At 48.0% G+C, this 16,281-nt stretch overlaps 1 protein-coding gene across 7 annotated transcripts in view; it reads left to right on the forward strand.

Moving 5' to 3' along the window:
- The window catches only part of csnk2b (casein kinase 2, beta polypeptide), a 72,256-nt gene that overhangs the window by 31,762 nt on the left and 24,213 nt on the right, over positions 1–16,281 (forward strand). For 5 of the 7 annotated variants that reach the window (XM_070861299.1, XM_070861296.1, XM_070861297.1 and 2 more), the window contains exons 2-4: positions 6,060–6,142; positions 9,784–9,886; positions 14,449–14,564. In XM_070861299.1, the coding sequence (XP_070717400.1) occupies positions 6,071–6,142; positions 9,784–9,886; positions 14,449–14,564 (291 nt within the window). In that variant the 5' untranslated portion in view covers positions 6,060–6,070. Of the gene's footprint in view, positions 1–812; positions 928–6,059; positions 6,143–9,783; positions 9,887–14,448; positions 14,565–16,281 lie in introns of all 7 variants that reach the window. The other 2 variants (XM_070861298.1, XM_070861302.1) reach the window with 2 other exon arrangements.

The raw sequence follows: 16,281 nt of genomic DNA on the forward strand, positions 1-16,281 counted from the left end.
TCCTAATCTGTCACCATTCAGATAATATCCTGCCTTCCTGTTTTTGCCACCAAAGACATGAAACACAAAAAGTTAGTATGCAGGTCCAGCAAGTAATCAGGAAGGCAAATAGAATATTGGCCTTTATTACAAGGGGGATGGAGTATAAAAGCAGAGAAGTCCTGCTACAACTGTACAGGGCATTGGGTGAGACCACATCTGGAGTACTGTGTACAGTTTTGGTCTCCGTATTTAAGGAAGGATCTACTTGCATTGGAGGCTGTTTAGAGCACGTTCACTACGTTGATTCCTGAGATGAGTGGGTTGCCTTAAGAAGATAGGTTGAGTAGGTTGGGCCTATACTCATTGGAATTTAGAAGAATGAGAGGTGATCTTATTGAAACATACAGGATTCTGAGGGGGCTTGACAGGGTAGATGCAGAGAGGATGTTTCCCCTCATGTGGGAATGTAGAACTGGGGGACATAGTTTCAGAATTACGGGTTGCCCATTTAAAACTGAGATGGGGAGGAATTTCTTCTGAGGGTGTGAATCTTTGGAATTCTGTACCCCAGAGAGCTGTGGCTGGGTCATTGAATATATTTAAGATGGAGATAGATAGATTTTTGAACGATGAGAGTCAAGGGTTATGGGGAGCGGGCGGGGAAGTGGAGTTGAGGGCAAGATCAGATCAGGCATGATCTTATTGAATGGTGGAGCAGGCTCGAGGGGCCAAATGGCCTACTCCTGCTCCTATCTCATGTTCTTATCGGTGGGGGGTGTGAGTGTGTTGGCACACCGAGGGAAAACTGACTTCTCCATCTTCCCCCACAGCAGGCAAGGGTTCCTGTCAGCTGATCAGAGGGATATTGGTGACGGCAGTTGGGCAGTAAGTTTGAGAGCATTTCTCTTGTTGCCCGTCCTCCCTGATGAAAGAGGATGTGTGGTGGTGAGTTCAGTCAATGTGTTAAGGGTGGAGTGATTAACATGGGAACTAATCAGGGTTTCCAATCACACAATCCCTCGCTCTTAATCGCTCAAAATTGCAAGATTCTACGCACTCTGATTCTGCAGTCCCTGCTTGCTGTGCTAGTGATTTTTCTCTGATCTTTCGCTTGTGTCTGGAAGAGTTGTAATATTTTCTTATAGCAATTTTTTTGATTAAAAATGAACTGAACCATATATAACTCTCGGTTACTCTGTTGCGCGCGATTCTAGACCGGGCGTGGCTAGGTAAATCCATCGCTGGTAGCTGGGATTTAATTCCCGTCTCCCTACTAGCTAGAGCCCGAATGGCTTGGCTCTGATGCTGCCTGTTCCAATACGCCGCCTGCCCAGGTGTATGCATGCACGACCACTGGAGTGAGGCTTCAGGGGTAGTCTGTGCTCCAGAAAAGGAAGGACTTGGATTTATAAGGCGCCAGTCATGACCACTGCATGCTCCAAAGCGCTTTATAGCCAATGAAGTACTTTTGCAGTGTAGTCACTGTTGGAATGTAGGAAACGCAGCAAGCTCCCACAAACAGCAATGTGACAATGAACAGATTTTTTTTGTTACGTTAATTGAGGAATAAATAATCCAGTATGGACTCCACATCCCTTCATGATGGGGTGGAAAGACAGGAATCTCTCTCTCTCTCTCTCTCTCTCTCTCTCTTTTTCTCCTCTCCCCTCTCTCCTCTCTCTCTCCCCTATTGCTTGACACCCTCATCCATACCTTTGTTACCTCTAGACTCTATCCTATTCTATCCTACGTAAACTTGAGGTCGTCCAAAACTCTGCAGCCCGTGTCCTAACTTGCACCAAGTCCCGCTCACCCATCACCCCTGTGCTTACAGACCTACATTGGCTCCTGGTTAAGCGACACCTCAATTTCAAAATTCTCATCCTTGTTTACAACTCCCTCCATGGCCTCGCCCCTCCCTATCGCTGTGATCTCTTTCAGCCTCACCCCCCCCCCGCCACCCCAAAGATGTCTGCACTCCTCTAATTCTGCCTTCGTGACCATCCCTGATTATAATCGCTCAACCATCGGTGGTCGTGCCTTCAGCTGCCTGGGCCCCAAGCTCTGCAACTCCCTCCCTAAACCTCTCCGCCTCTCTGCCTCTCTTTCCTCCTTTAAGACTCTCCTAAAACCTACCTCTTTGACCACCTGCCCTAATTCCTACTTATATAGCTCGGTGTCAAATGTATTTGTTTTGTGTTACAGCCTTTGTGAAGTGCCTTGGGACATTTTACTACATTAAATGCGCTATATAAATACAACTTGTCGATTGTCAGGGGCGCTTGATTAAAGCGAGCTTCCCAAAAGATAGCAAAATAAATGGGTCTTTAAGATCTGTTTTTTGATAAAACTAGCTGCTTTACTAAAAACCAATTTTTCCCCATCACCAAGAAGTAGCTCTGGATGTAGCAGTGAGGTTTTTTTAAAGGGTTTGTGCCCTGTTAGTGGGAATGCTGCTATACACTGCCCATTGCCCCCAAAATTAGGAAACGGTGCTAAATTAACCCTGGAGGTGGTGCTTGTTGTTTAGAAGGCAGTGCCCACTGGCACAGCTGCTGCCGTCACACGTCCCTTTAGTGCCAGCGTGTAAACGTCAAGTCAGTTGATGACTTTGGGATGTGCTAACAGCAGCTTTCAAGCGCCAACTGTGGGCACCGTTGTTAGGATTTCATAAACTGGGATTGGCGTGCGTGAAATTGTCAGTTGATGAGTCCCGTAGTGTCAAACCTGGGTTGTGGCTGAAGAGAGCACGTTTCAACAGCATTGATATTCGGGTGGTTGCGGGTTTTTTGCTGGCGATGGAACCCGCCCGAGATGAAAGAATTAAGCGTTTCGTACATTGAAGTATGTTGAGTTACCACCAGAATGATACCAGGGCTAAAAGGGTTAAATTATGAGGACCGGTTGCATCGACTTGGCTTGTATTCCCTCGAACATAAGACGATCATGGCGTGATCTTATCAAAGTGTTTTAAGATGATTACAGGATTTGATAGGGTAGATGGAGAGGAACTATTTCCAATGTTTGGGGAAGTCCAGAATAAGGGGGCATAACCTTAAAATTAGAGCTAGGCTGTTCAGGAGTGATGCCAGAAAACACATCGTCACACAGAGGGTAGTGGAAATCCGGAATACACACTCCCCCAAAAAGCGCTCGAGGCTGGGGGGGCCAATTGAAAATGGGATCGAAAGATTTTTTTTAGGCAAGTGTCTTGCATGTAATGGAAACAAGCCGGGTGGATGGACAGATCTACAGATCAGCCATAATCTAATTGAATGGCGGAACAGGCTCGAGGGACTGAATAGTCCTATTAAGTGCTGTTTTCCTGCTGCTTATTGATAACTGAATAGCTGAAGAGCGCAGAGCACTGCACTCAATTGTCTATTGGAAGATGTCACCATGACATTTTTCCTTGATTGCTGCTTTGACTTGTCCTTAAACCGTGCAGTAGAACAGTGGAGGTGGTTTAATAACTAGGCATTGAAATCATGGAATTTACATTAAAACAAACTAGATCTTTAATCTGTCAGCAGCAAGCGGAGACTTCTGTTTTAAAGCACATCAACGAATGGTGGCCGGGCACCAAACGAATTGGCAGGTTTTTAGTTGCAGCAGTTTTAAAGGGGAAGCACAGTGTATTAATTTGTGCTGTGATAGCTATACGTGCTGCCGAGTGCGTCCAGTTGCTTGTGTGTCGGTTACCTTGGTCACCTTGTCTCTGTGTTTAGAGCTGCTGATCAGGAACTGCCTGGCAACAAGCGGGTTTGTGCAGAACTCCTGCTGTGATGAGCGTGCTTAGTGAAGATGCAAGGTCAGCAGCACTGCCAATAACTTGCCCACTGGACCCGTTCGTAACGTCACAACACAGATTTGGACAGGAAGACTTTTATTTATACAGTGCCTTTCACGACCACCAGACGTCCCAAAGCGCTCTACAGCCAATGAAGTATTTTTGAAGTGCAGTCACTGTTGTAATGTGGGAAATGCGGCAGACAATTTGTGCACACCAAGCTCCCACAAACAGCAGTGCGATAATAACCAGATAATCTCTTTTTTTAGTGATGTTGATTGAGGGATAAATATTGGTTAGGACATCTGGGAGAGCTCCCCTGCTCTTCTTCGAATCTTTCACGTCCACCTGAGAGAAAGACGGGGCCTCGGTTTAACGTCTCATCCGAAAGACGGCACCTCCGACAGCGCAGCGCTCCCTCAGCACTGCACTGGGAGTGTCAGGCTAGATTATGTGCTAAAGTCTCTGGAGTAGGACTTGACCCCACAACCTTCTGACTCAGGCAAGAATGCTACCCACTGAGCCATAGCGAGCCCTTTGACTGACTGTGGTCCGCTCCTTCCTTCTTTCATACCAACCCCACACGACCTTCCCATTACAGCAGCTTAAATGAGTCCAGTCCCCTGGCATCCTTGTACTGTTGATCGCCCTCTATATCTGTCCCAAATGTCACAGCCTTGAACCTGGGCCCTCTGGCTGTCTTGGTGTACTGTTAAGCATTGCAAGTTGACTCCATCCTGTTAAGTCCCTTCTGGGCCTCTGCGGTGTCCCTTCCGAGGTGTGTCCTTTTTTTGAGGTTCCGGGGGCGACTACACAGAAGCATCGGCTTCTAGGCAGCATTTCTGAAGGCGCAAACAACAACAATGCCACACGACAGATACTGAAAATACCTGCCAAACGTTTGGAATATTTACTTGGCAATTCAGATTACTTCTCTCATTCCAGTTCCATTTGCCTGATAACCCATAGACATAGTTGTGTGTGAATGGCCTTCGCACTCTGCTTGCCCACTGCAAATTTCTGTCGCTGTTTTAACATGCACATTCAAAAGTTCACGCTCAGTAAGTGGCTCGCCTTAAGGCAGGGAGGATTGTGATAGTAGGCTCAAACTGTTGGTCAGATTAGTGGTGGTACTTTTGCTTCATCACTTCCGTGTGAATCACATAAGAAATAGGAGCAGGAGTCGGCCATTTGGCCCCTCGACCCTGCTCCGCCATTCAATAAGATCAAGGCTGATCTTCTACCTCAACTCCACTTTCCCGGCTGATCTTCTACCTCAACTCCACTTTCCCAGCCGATCCCCATATCCCTTGATTCTCTCGGTGTCCAAAAATCTTATCAATTCAGTCTTGACTGAGCACCCGCAGCTCTCTGGGGTGAGAATTCCCAAGATTCACTACCCTCTGCGTGAAGAAATTTCTCCTCATCTCCGTTCTAAATGGCCGATCCCTTATCCTGAGACACTCCAGCCAGGGGAAACCATCTCTCAGCATCTACCCTGTCAGTCTCCTTCAGAATCTTGTACATTTCAATGAGATGATTTGTATAACTGTTTTTAAAAAGAGTAAGCTCCTCTGCTTTCATTTTCTGAGCCCGGCCTATTATTTTGATATCCTGTGCACCTGCAGCTGTCTTAGACAGATGGGTTGGGGAAAATCGGCTGGGAAGCGATGTGCAGTCGCTTTATAACCTGACTCCAAAAGCGCTGAAAGTTCCAAGAGGGGAACGGTTGAAAGGCCACCATTGATGGCTGTTGGTAACCACGCCACCGGGTCCGATAACCCATCCCAGCGATGCCCTGCTCCACGCGTGCTGTGCGAGCCAACCTGGTCGGGAGGCAGGAGTGGTTGTGCAATCAGACTGCAGTACTCCCAGAACCGGGGAGTGGAAAGCTCCACCTGTTCACACTAGCTACTTGGTGCTCCTTCCGGGGGTGGGGGGGTGAGGGGGGGGGGAGGAATCGTTTGAACAGCTCGTGTACGAGAGGATGAGGGCAGGATTGGGCTCAGTTGTGACGCCCTTCGTGGGAGAATATACAGGTTCAGTGTGTAGGCTGACATTGCAAAGAACGGCTGCTTGAGTTGCAGGAGGCCTTCAGGGGAGGTAAGAATAATGAAATGGGTTATACATTTGAGGACAAGGGGATGCAGTGCTGAGGAGGAGTAGAATCTCCAGGCACTGGTGTTTAGTTGCGGAGTACAGGGCAGACTGTGTAAGCAGTGGGGCGGGGCGTTACGAGTGGGCTTTCCTGGTTACTCACACTCTCTCCTTCTGTCGCTGCTTTCAGAGGATACGAAGATGAGCAGTTCGGAGGAAGTGTCGTGGATCTCTTGGTTCTGCGGACTGCGTGGCAACGAGTTCTTCTGCGAGGTGAGTCCCCGTTCTCTTTGCCCCACTCTTACGCCCCCCTCCCCCAGGCAACGAGGGCCGCGTTACTGCTGCTCGGCCAGCTGCGTGTGCAGTGTCCGCCCGGTGCAGAAACTAGCTGGTACTCAAGGGCAGGGAGTCACGGGCTGTTATCCTCTTCCTCATGGGGCGCAAGCTCATCGTAGCGTTGGGGTGGCCATCTCGCTTTACTGATTTGCATTGTAAAGTTTGTGGGAATTTACAAATGTAACTCAACCTTGCAGTACCCCAGTTGTAAATGCGTTGTGCTAATGGCAACTGTTGGGCACGGTATGGTGCTGAGCCAAGAAGGCCCCCTGGTTCACCCGTCTGCTGCAAATGACCAGATTTATTCAATCCAGTTTTGCATCTTTCCACGCTGGGATTTTGACCTCGCAACCTCTGCTCTGTAACTTCGCTCTCCTACGTTAGCCATTTTCTACGATTGTCTCTTAGCAGAGCAGAGGAGTCAACAACCAGGGGGCATAGATTTAAAGTAATTGTTAGGAGGTTTTGAGGGGATATTTCTTCATCCAGAGGGTGGTGAGGGTCTGGAACTCACTGCCTGAAAGGGTGGTAGAGGCAGAAAGCCTCACCACATTTAAAAAGTACTTGGACGTGCACTTGGAAGTTCCCTAACCTACAGGGCTACGGACCAAGAGCTGGAAAGTGGGGTTAGGCTGGAGATAGCTCTTTGTTGGCCAGCACGGACACGATGGGCCGAAATGGCCTCCTTCCGTGCTGTAAATTTCTATGATTCTGTCCTTTCAACCAGTTATTCATCCCCCAGGTCTGCACCCTGCAAGGCTCTGCTTCGCTTAGTTCAGTATCTCAACCATTACACTGTACCCGCTAAATTCCGAAGGAGGAACTGGAGTTTTTCACAACCGCAAACTGAGGGCGTGGAATTTTTCTGGTGGCACCTTACCCGAATGTTGCATGCAAAAGTGTTATTTTGCAACAATGCATACTTTGCATTCCCTTTGAGCTTACAGCTCCCCATAATTTCTCAAGTATGCATTGTCCTGTTCCCTTTTGTGTTGTCTTGAGTATAGGATTATCCGATTGCGCTGTTTTTGATGATTTAAAGTATTTGGTAGGGATGATCGAAATAAACTATTTCCTCTGGTTGCCCCGGAGTGGCGGGGGGGGGGTGTTCAGAATAAAAGGGGCATAACCTTCAAATTAGAGTACTGCTGTGGTCAGGAAGAAATCTGGAAAACTCTTTTCCAAACCCCCACCTCCCCAAAAAAACTGTTGAGGCTGTGGGTCAATTAAACATTTCCAAATTCGGGTGGATCGATTTTTATACCAAGGGTTACGGAACCAAGGCGGGTGGATGGAGATACAGATCAGACGGAACAGGCTCGAGGGGCTGAATGCCCGCTCGTTTTCCTATGGTCCAAAGCCGACACTTGAAGTACAGAAACGGATTTGTATTTTCTGTTCTGATTGGCTGCAGAAAGTACTGTACTAAAACAAGGGCTGCTTAATCTGCCCAACAAATAAAAACTGCCAACCGATGCAGGACACCGAGTACAATTTTCCCAGCTTGTGTTGATCCTGTTCGTAATCTTGGGGCACCTTGAAGTTTCTTTCCCTCTTTATTTTCCAAAGGAAGCGAGCCCAGTTTCCCCTTCGAGCTGCCCTCGCGAGTTTGCATGACTAAAGCTCAGCCTCGCTAACAGAGCCCCCTGAGAGGGTTTGATCATCAGCCTTGTGCTGATCAGACACTGTGAATCTCGTGGGACTGACTTCTCACTAGGGTGAGGGTGGCAGTGTTTGCCAAGGGGTGAGTCAGAGTGCACTTGTTTTGTCCAGTACAGCTTACGGTTAAGGTGAGGGCGTAAGAATCAGGAGTAGGCCGTGCGTACCCTTGGGCCTGCTCCACCATTCAATAAGACCATAGAATCATAGACATTTACAGCTCGGAAGGAAGCCATTTCGGCCCATGTCTACACCGGCTGACAAACAGCTATGCAGCCTAATCCCACTTTGCAGCTCTCGATCCGTAGCCTGTAGGTTACGGCACATCAAGTGCATATCCAGGTACTTTTTAAATGTGGGGGTTTCTGCCTCTATCACCCTTTCAGGTAGTAAGTTCGCCACCCCCAACAGCTTCTGGGTGAAGAAATTTCCCCTCAAATCCCTCTAAACCTCCTACCAATTACTTTATATCTATCATTCATTTCGTAGGCAGTCCCTCGGAATCGAGGAAGACTTGCTTCCACTCTAAAAATGAGTCCTTAGGTGGCTGAACAGTCCAATACGAGAGCCACAGTACCTATCACAGCTGGGACAGATAGTCGTTGATGGAAAGGGTGGGTGGGACTGGTTTGCTGCATATTCTTTCCGCTGCCTGCGCTTGATTTCTGCATGCTCTAAGTGATGAGACGCGAGATGCTCAGCGCCCTCCCGAATGCACTTCCTCTACTTGGGGCAGTCTTTGGCCAGGGGCTCCCAGGTCTCGGTGGGGATGTTACACTTTATCAAGGCAGCTTTGAGGGTGTCCTTGTAACGTTTCCTCTGTCCACCTTTGGTTCACTTGTCGTGAAGGAGTTCCGAGTAGAGCGCTTGCTTTGGGAGCCTCGTGTCTGGCATGCGGACACTGTGGCCTGCCGAGCGGAGCTGATAACGTGTGGTCAGTGCTTCAATGCTGGGGATGTTGGCCTGGTCGAGGATGCAAACATCCCAGGAAATCTATGGCCCCTGGTTGTTGACCCCTCTGCTAAGGGAAATAGGTCCTTCCTAAACCCCCTCATAACATTACCTGGGCCCCCTCATAATCTTATACACCTCAATAAGGTCTCCCCTCAGCCTCCTCTGTTCCAAAGAAAACAACCCCAGCCTATTCAATCTATCCTCTTAGCTAAAATTCTCAGTCCAGTCAACATCCTGGTAAATCTCCTCTGTACTCTCTCCAGTGCAATCACATCTTAACTACCTTATCTACCTGTCCTACCTTCAGCGATCTGTGGACCTACACTCCAAGGTCCCTCTGCTCTTCTACACTTCTCAGCATTTAATGTGTATTCCCCTCACACTTCTCCGGATTGAATTCCATTTGCCACTGTTCTGCCCACCTGACCAGTTCATTGATATCGCAGCTTTCTTCTTCATTACCAACCACACAGCTGATTTTAGTAACATCTGCAAACCTCTTAATCATACCCCCTATATTTAAGTCTAAATCATTGACATACCACAAAAAGCAAGGGACCCTGCGGAACCCTTCTGGAAACAGCCTTCCAGTCACAAAGCCGCCCATCAACCATTAGCACCACGGTCATGGCTGATCTTTACCTCAGTTCAATGTTCCTGCCCTATCCTTTAGTGTCCAAAACTCTATCGATTTCAGCCTTACATATACCCAACGACTGAACATCCACAGCCCTCTGGGGTAAAGAATTGCACAGCTGTACATCCCTCTTCCCCTTCCCCCCCCGCCCCCCCCCCCTTCCTCACAAGCTGTGTCTCAGCTTATTCTTGTGTTTTACCAATATATAGGTTGATATTTGGTGGGGTTGTATATTGTGTGGGTGGTTTATTTAGTAGCTGTGGTTGGCAGTTTCCAATTCCCACCCTCCCATTGCTGTGTCTGTTAGCTCTCTGTTTCTCTAATCTAGGTTGATGAAGATTATATTCAGGACAAGTTCAACCTGACCGGACTGAATGAGCAGGTGCCTCATTATCGGCAAGCGTTGGACATGATTCTCGACCTCGAGCCTGGTACGTTGTAAAGCTGGCGGTGGTGACGTCGAGCCTGTGGTGTTTGGGATCCTGCCCGTGGCCATCTGCAGCCTGCCGGCCCTTTCCCTGTAGCCCCTCAACAGATGCATGTTGCTGCTGCTCAAGCTCTGGGTGTCTGCAGGATATTGTTAGAGCTAGGGCTCAGTGCGGAGCTCTCTCCTCCTTCGCCTGGCCACTGAGAGACAACAATGGAATGGTGTTCAGAACCTTCCCAGAGTCCGTAGAATTGGGACTGAGGCACATTGTTGACTAAGCGTAGAAGACAAACCCACCATCTCGTGCAGAAATGCTGGGGAACAGCGTACACTCCCTATCACCTAATCTCAGCAACAAGCAGTCCCCAGGGCCAAGTATGGCACAGTTGTTTCATATGAGGGGAAGAGCTTAGAATGGGATGTCTAGTTTGGCTATCCATTCGATGGCCTCCCGAGCAATGTTTCACCGTAATTATTTTTTCTCGGTGCGCGGCCCACTAACTTTCAACATTGCCAAAGCCAGTCCCGGGCATCGCGGGGACTGGCAGAGAGCTGTGCGGGCGCCCGTTGTTCCCGAGATGCTCCGAGTACCGGAATGAGGTGCCTTCCCCAACAGATCTTAATGGGCAGGTTGATGTGACATTCTCCATGGTCTGGGACTTGTGGCCACAGTCGCACTTCTGGTCCCTCATGTTGCACTCGTGGAGCAGGCGGCCGCTTCGCCCATGCCCAGTGCGGATTGGGTTGAGCACGCACCGCCTTCTGTCTTCAAGGGACTATTTACAGAGGTTCTCTGTCAAGGTGGGAACTTGGAATAGGGCAAAAGGAAAGACTTGGATTCTCAGCGCAATTCACGACCACCAGACGTCTGAAAGCGCTTCACAGCCAATGAAGTATTTTTTGGAGTGTAGTCACTGTTGTAATATGGGAAACGCAGCAGCTAATTTGCGCATAGCAAGCTCCCACAAACAGCAATGTGATAATGACCAGATAATCTGTTTTTGTTCTGTTGATTGAGGGATAAATATTGGCCAGGACACCGGGGATAACTCCCCTGCTCTTATGCAAAATAGTGCCATGGGATCTTTTACCTCCACCTTAGAGAGCAGTCAGGGCCTCACTTTAACGTCTCATCCGAAAGACGGCACTTCCGACAGGGCAGCGCACCCTCGGCACTGTACTGGAGTGTCGGCCGAGATTTTTGTGCTCTAGTCCCGGCAAAACAAAATCCCACAGTACATTACATCTGCCAGAAGATGGTGCAATTGCCAGCAATGTGCCTCAGCTCCAAGCCCTGAAGGGCGCTGCTTGTTACCAGTGTAACATTTTCCATTTCCCCTGTCAGCCACCCTGCCGCCTTTCATGCTTGAGATCACCAGCTGAGAGCAGAACTAAGTACTGCTTTGTGCTGTGGGCCTGTGCCCATTTGGAATTGGATTAGAACTGTCTGACCAAATTTCCCATAGACCCACGCAACCAGCACACAGAAGGAATATTCATCTTGCCAGTCTGGGTGTGGATTTGAATCAGCAATCCCAGAGGTGAAAAGCTGGTGTGCTCATCAGGCCATTGAACCACGGGTAACTTTTTCCGAACTCTCGGCCCTGGTGCCAGTGTCTGCCAACTTGTGTCTCATTGCTGTATCATCGTGTTTTCTACTGCTCTGTGTGGGTGTGTTTTTTTTTTAAACATGCTTTTTTCATTCGTGCTGCCATCTGCCTGTGCTTTGCTGGCTTGAGGACGACATTTCAGACCGGCGCTTTGTTGCAGCTCGGCTTGTTTTAGTGCAGGATCCCTGCCTTCCGTGCTTGGTGGGTAGGAAAACTGCGCAGTCAGCAAGCGTGTCCCCTTGCCACATGGAGGAGCAGCTGGCATTTTGCTCGGCAGTTCCCCTGCGGGGACTCGAGACCAGGAACTCCGTGATATGAGAAGACGGTGAAAAGAAATAAAGAACTTGTGTTTATGCAGTGCCTTTCATGACCTCAGGATGTCCCAAAGCACTTTATAGCCAATGAAGTACTTATTAAAAAAAAAAGTGCAGCATTGTTGTAATGTAGGAAATGCCGCTGCTTATATGTGCTCAGCAAGCTTCTACAAACAGCAATATGATAATGGCCAGATAATTGTGTTTGTGGAGTAAATATTGAATAGGACTCCCAACAGGAAATCGTGCCCCGTGATCTGAGGAGTCAGGTGGGGTTAACACTCAGCCAAAAGTCGGCACCTCCAACAGTGCAGCGCTCCCTCAGTACTGGGAATGTCAACCTGGGTTTAGTGCTGAAGTCTCTTGAGCGAGGCTCGAACTCGCGACCTTCCGACTCCGAGGCGAGAGTGCTACGCACTGAACTATAGCTGAGAAGACTAAGCCTCCATCTTAGAATTGAGGCACGTGTCTGTGTTCCAGCAGCCTGTGCTGCTCTGGATGTGTGGAAACCTCCGTAGCAACCTGTACATTAAGCAGTATCAAGCACCCTTAACCGTGCTTTGTGAATGAACAGTCAGCTGGGCCCATGAAAGTACCCCGAGTTCACACGAGCTTTTGTCAGTGAATAGAATATTTGAAGATGTTCCCTGGATGCGCAGTTATTATTTTGGTAGCAGTATATGTTGCAAAAATGCAACATTGTAGACCAATATACTTCAATGTGCAATGCACTTCGTGTGTGATGCTCTTAGTTCCATCACCCTTGTGTACAGCTCTCAATGCTCTTCCCAGACATGCCCCGTGTTTGGAAGGATGGCATTTTTAACCATCCCGTTGACTTATTTCTCAGTTCCTAGAACGTGCAGGGCACTCGGCCAAACAGGTCCATGCCGGTGTTTATGTTACACACAAGCCTCCTCCCACCCCTCAGTATCGAACCCTATCAGCGCATCCTTCTATTCCTTTCTCCCTTATGTGTTTATCTAGCTTCCTGTTAAATGCATCCGTGCTATTCACCTCAACTACTTCATGTGCTAGCAAGTTCCACACTCTCGCCACTCTCTGGGTAAAGAAGTTTCTTTTGAAATCCCTGTTGGATTTATCAGTGATTATCTTATGTTTATGGCCCCTAAGTTTAGTCGCCCTACAAGTTTTTTCCAATTCCAGGATGTGAGCGTCGCTTGTAAGGTCAGCATTTATTGCCCATCCCTAATTGCCCTTGAGAAGGTGGTGGTGAGCCGCCGCCTTGAACCGCTGCAGTCCGTGTGGTGAAGGTACTCCCACAGTGCTGTTAGGGAGGGAGTTCCAGGATTTTGACCCAGCGCCGATAAAGGAATGGCCGATATATTTCCAAGTCAGGATGGTGTGTGACTTGGAGGGGATTTTGCAGGTGATGGTGCTCCCATGCGTTTGTTACCTGTGTCCTTCGAGGTCGCGGGTTTGGGAGGTGCTGCCGAAGAACCCTTGTCGAGTTGCTGCAGTGGAAACATCTCTTATAATTTTAAAGACCTCTAACATGTTGTAGTGAGAAGAACCCCAGTCTGTTCAATTTTTCCCTGATGAGTATTTGTTGCCGACAGATTAGAGATCTAGTTTTTTTTTAAACCTCCATTCAATAATTTCAAGGACTAAATAATTGGGCACAATATGAAATCTTTTGTGCATGCTGTACCATTTTGCTGAAACATGCTAGTCGAGAGCTGCCCTCTGTGGAGAGGCACTGTGTTCGTCTCCTTTCGTATGGTATTCAATGTCAATATCTAAGTCAGATATCCAGGCCAAAGTTTCCGGTGTAATAGCGTGGATATCCAACTTGGATATTGATATTTGATTTGCCTGCAAATTTCCTCTCGGGGCAGTGTTCAATGACGTGCTCCAGGGTCTGATTAGGAGCTCAACAGTCGCATGATAGGGATGCTTTAATCTACCATCCATGGAGAAGGTGGCAGCATCTACCATGACTAAATATATTCAAAAAGGAGTTAGATGTAATCCTTATTACTAGGGGGATCAAGGGGTATGGCGAGAAAGCAGGAATGGGGTACTGAAATTGTATGTTCAGCCATGAACTCATTGAATGACGGTGCAGGCTCGAAGGGCCGAATGGCCTACTCCTGCACCTATTTTCTATGTTTCTATGACTGGTTCTGAGATGATTGATGGTTGTCCACTGTTTGCGAGGAAGGTTTGATCCTACAGGTTGTACTGTGGAGTCCTCTATAAAGAATCCAATTTGTATGTTGTAGTTCTTCCAAACATTTCGCCATCAGTCATCAAGGCTGAAGAGATCGCTGAAGGGCTTCGGCGACTGTCCAAAATGGCCTTCTAGATTTGAGATAAGGGTGGTGATCGGTTGTTGATGTCGGCCTGGATCGGCATGTCTTTGCTGATGTAGCGGTTATATTCTCTGGAGACTGCATATGCGCGTTGTAGGTGTGGTGGTGCGATGTTTGCAAGCACGGGCAGCCATGGTGTTGGTATCGATAAAACTGTACCAGTGATAATTCTCACAGTAGAATTCAGCTGGACGTCAACGGATTTAACATGCAGACTTGATAGCCATGCCGGAGAGCAGTACTCTGCTGTAGAGTGCACAATGTTAGTGTAAAGCTGCCTGACATTTCAATAATCCTCTTTATCAGATGAGGAGCTGGAGGACAATCCCAACCAGAGTGACCTGATCGAGCAGGCCGCCGAAATGCTGTATGGACTGATCCACGCCCGCTACATTCTCACCAACCGAGGAATTGCACAGATGGTAGGTTGGTTAAATGACTCTTTCTCCACCCACTGGCAGCATTGGTGGAGTAAAGAAATGGACAGTAGACATTGTCCATTATAATAGGTGCCCATCTTTTATCAACCCTTCGTCACCGAATCCATTTCTTCTACCCCCCATTACTCCTCGGTGAGGACCCTTGGCACATAGTTCTGCGTTAGTCTTTATATAAAAGCAAGTAGTTGTAGCTACAGTCAAGGGTAACACCCTTGAATCTGTAACTCGATTTCACTTTGGAACTCCTCGGTGGTTGGGCCACCATGGTGCTAACGTCGATAGCTTAATTGTAGAATCACAAAAGGAGGCGATTCAGCCCATCGTGCCTGTGCAGGCTCTTTGAAAAAACGGTCTAATTAGTCTCACTCCTCCCCCCTCCCCCCCCCCCCCCCTTCCTTCCCCCCCCCCCCTCCCCTTGCCCCCGAAACCACCTGCTCTTTTCCCCCATAGCCATGCAAAATTTTCAATGATTTATCCAATTCACTTTTGAAAGCTACTATTAAATCTGTTGCCACCACCCTTTCAGGCGGTGCATTCCAGATCACAACAACTCGCTGCATACAAAATAATTTGCGCCTCCCTCCCGCCTAGATTTTTTTTGCCAGTTTGCCTTCATTCTATGTCCTCTGGTTACTGACCCTCCTACTGCTGGAAATAGTTTCCCCCTATCTATCTCTTAGGAAGACCCATCATGATTTTGCACATCTCTATATTAAACCTCCTTAACCTTCTCTGCTCTAAGGAGAACAACCCCAGCTTCTCCAGTGTCTCCACATAACTGAAGTCTCTTATCCCTGGTACCATTCCAGTAAATCTCCTCTGCACTCTTGAGATGTTGCCGTTTCCCGACTGCACGCCTGAGGTTATGGTACTCCTGACACTCGGGGTGTTCAGTGCAATGGCTAACGTTTTAAGGTCAGTGTTGAGGAAAAGAAACCACTTCGTTCAGTCACCAGGTGGGCAAAAAAAAAAACTCCGATCAAGTAGTACTGAAAGCCAACTTAAAACTGGCGAACTGTGCCACTGATTTGCCTCCTTTTTAAATTTATACAGTTCTGAGCATTTTTTTCCCTAAATTTTTGGGTGTCCTATATTACCTAACCTGTCAAGACAGACAAAAGAAAACCAGATGGAAATCTGAAGGAAAAAAAAGGTAATATAGATCACTCAGCATTTATAAAATGGCAAGACCAGTTATTGATAGTTTGAGGTTAATCCAGTTTAGCTTTAACTGATAGCTACACACCCAAAATGTCAGGAACCCGTGCACAGGTGTGTGTGTGAACCTGCGGTGTAACTTCTGTGCTTTTACTTGGGAGGGAAAAAAATCTATTGTCACATCATCTCTGCTTGACTGCTGCTCCACAATCATTTACCTTTCTTGAGGCAGGCTCACTCGCACTCGTGCTTTTGTCCTCCCTTGTTCCTCTGCCCCCAACTCCCCAAAGGGCTCCAAATTAGCAGCGCACGTGTGCGTTGAGGGCTTGTGCACGAGCACTCTGCTCTGTGCGAGCTGAACAGAATAGGAGCACCTCGCAACAAATCGGGTGTCACAATGGTAATCTTGTGGGGCAATGGCGACTTCTCCAGAAATACCCCCAGATGCTTGGGATTGAAAGTAAAGCACCCTCTGTTTTCCCTCCCACCACCCCATCCAGTCCAAAGTAGAATGATGCATTAGAAGATGCAATGTGGCTTT

Source organism: Pristiophorus japonicus, chromosome 19 (assembly GCF_044704955.1).
Source record: "Pristiophorus japonicus isolate sPriJap1 chromosome 19, sPriJap1.hap1, whole genome shotgun sequence".
NCBI lineage: Eukaryota > Metazoa > Chordata > Chondrichthyes > Pristiophoridae > Pristiophorus > Pristiophorus japonicus.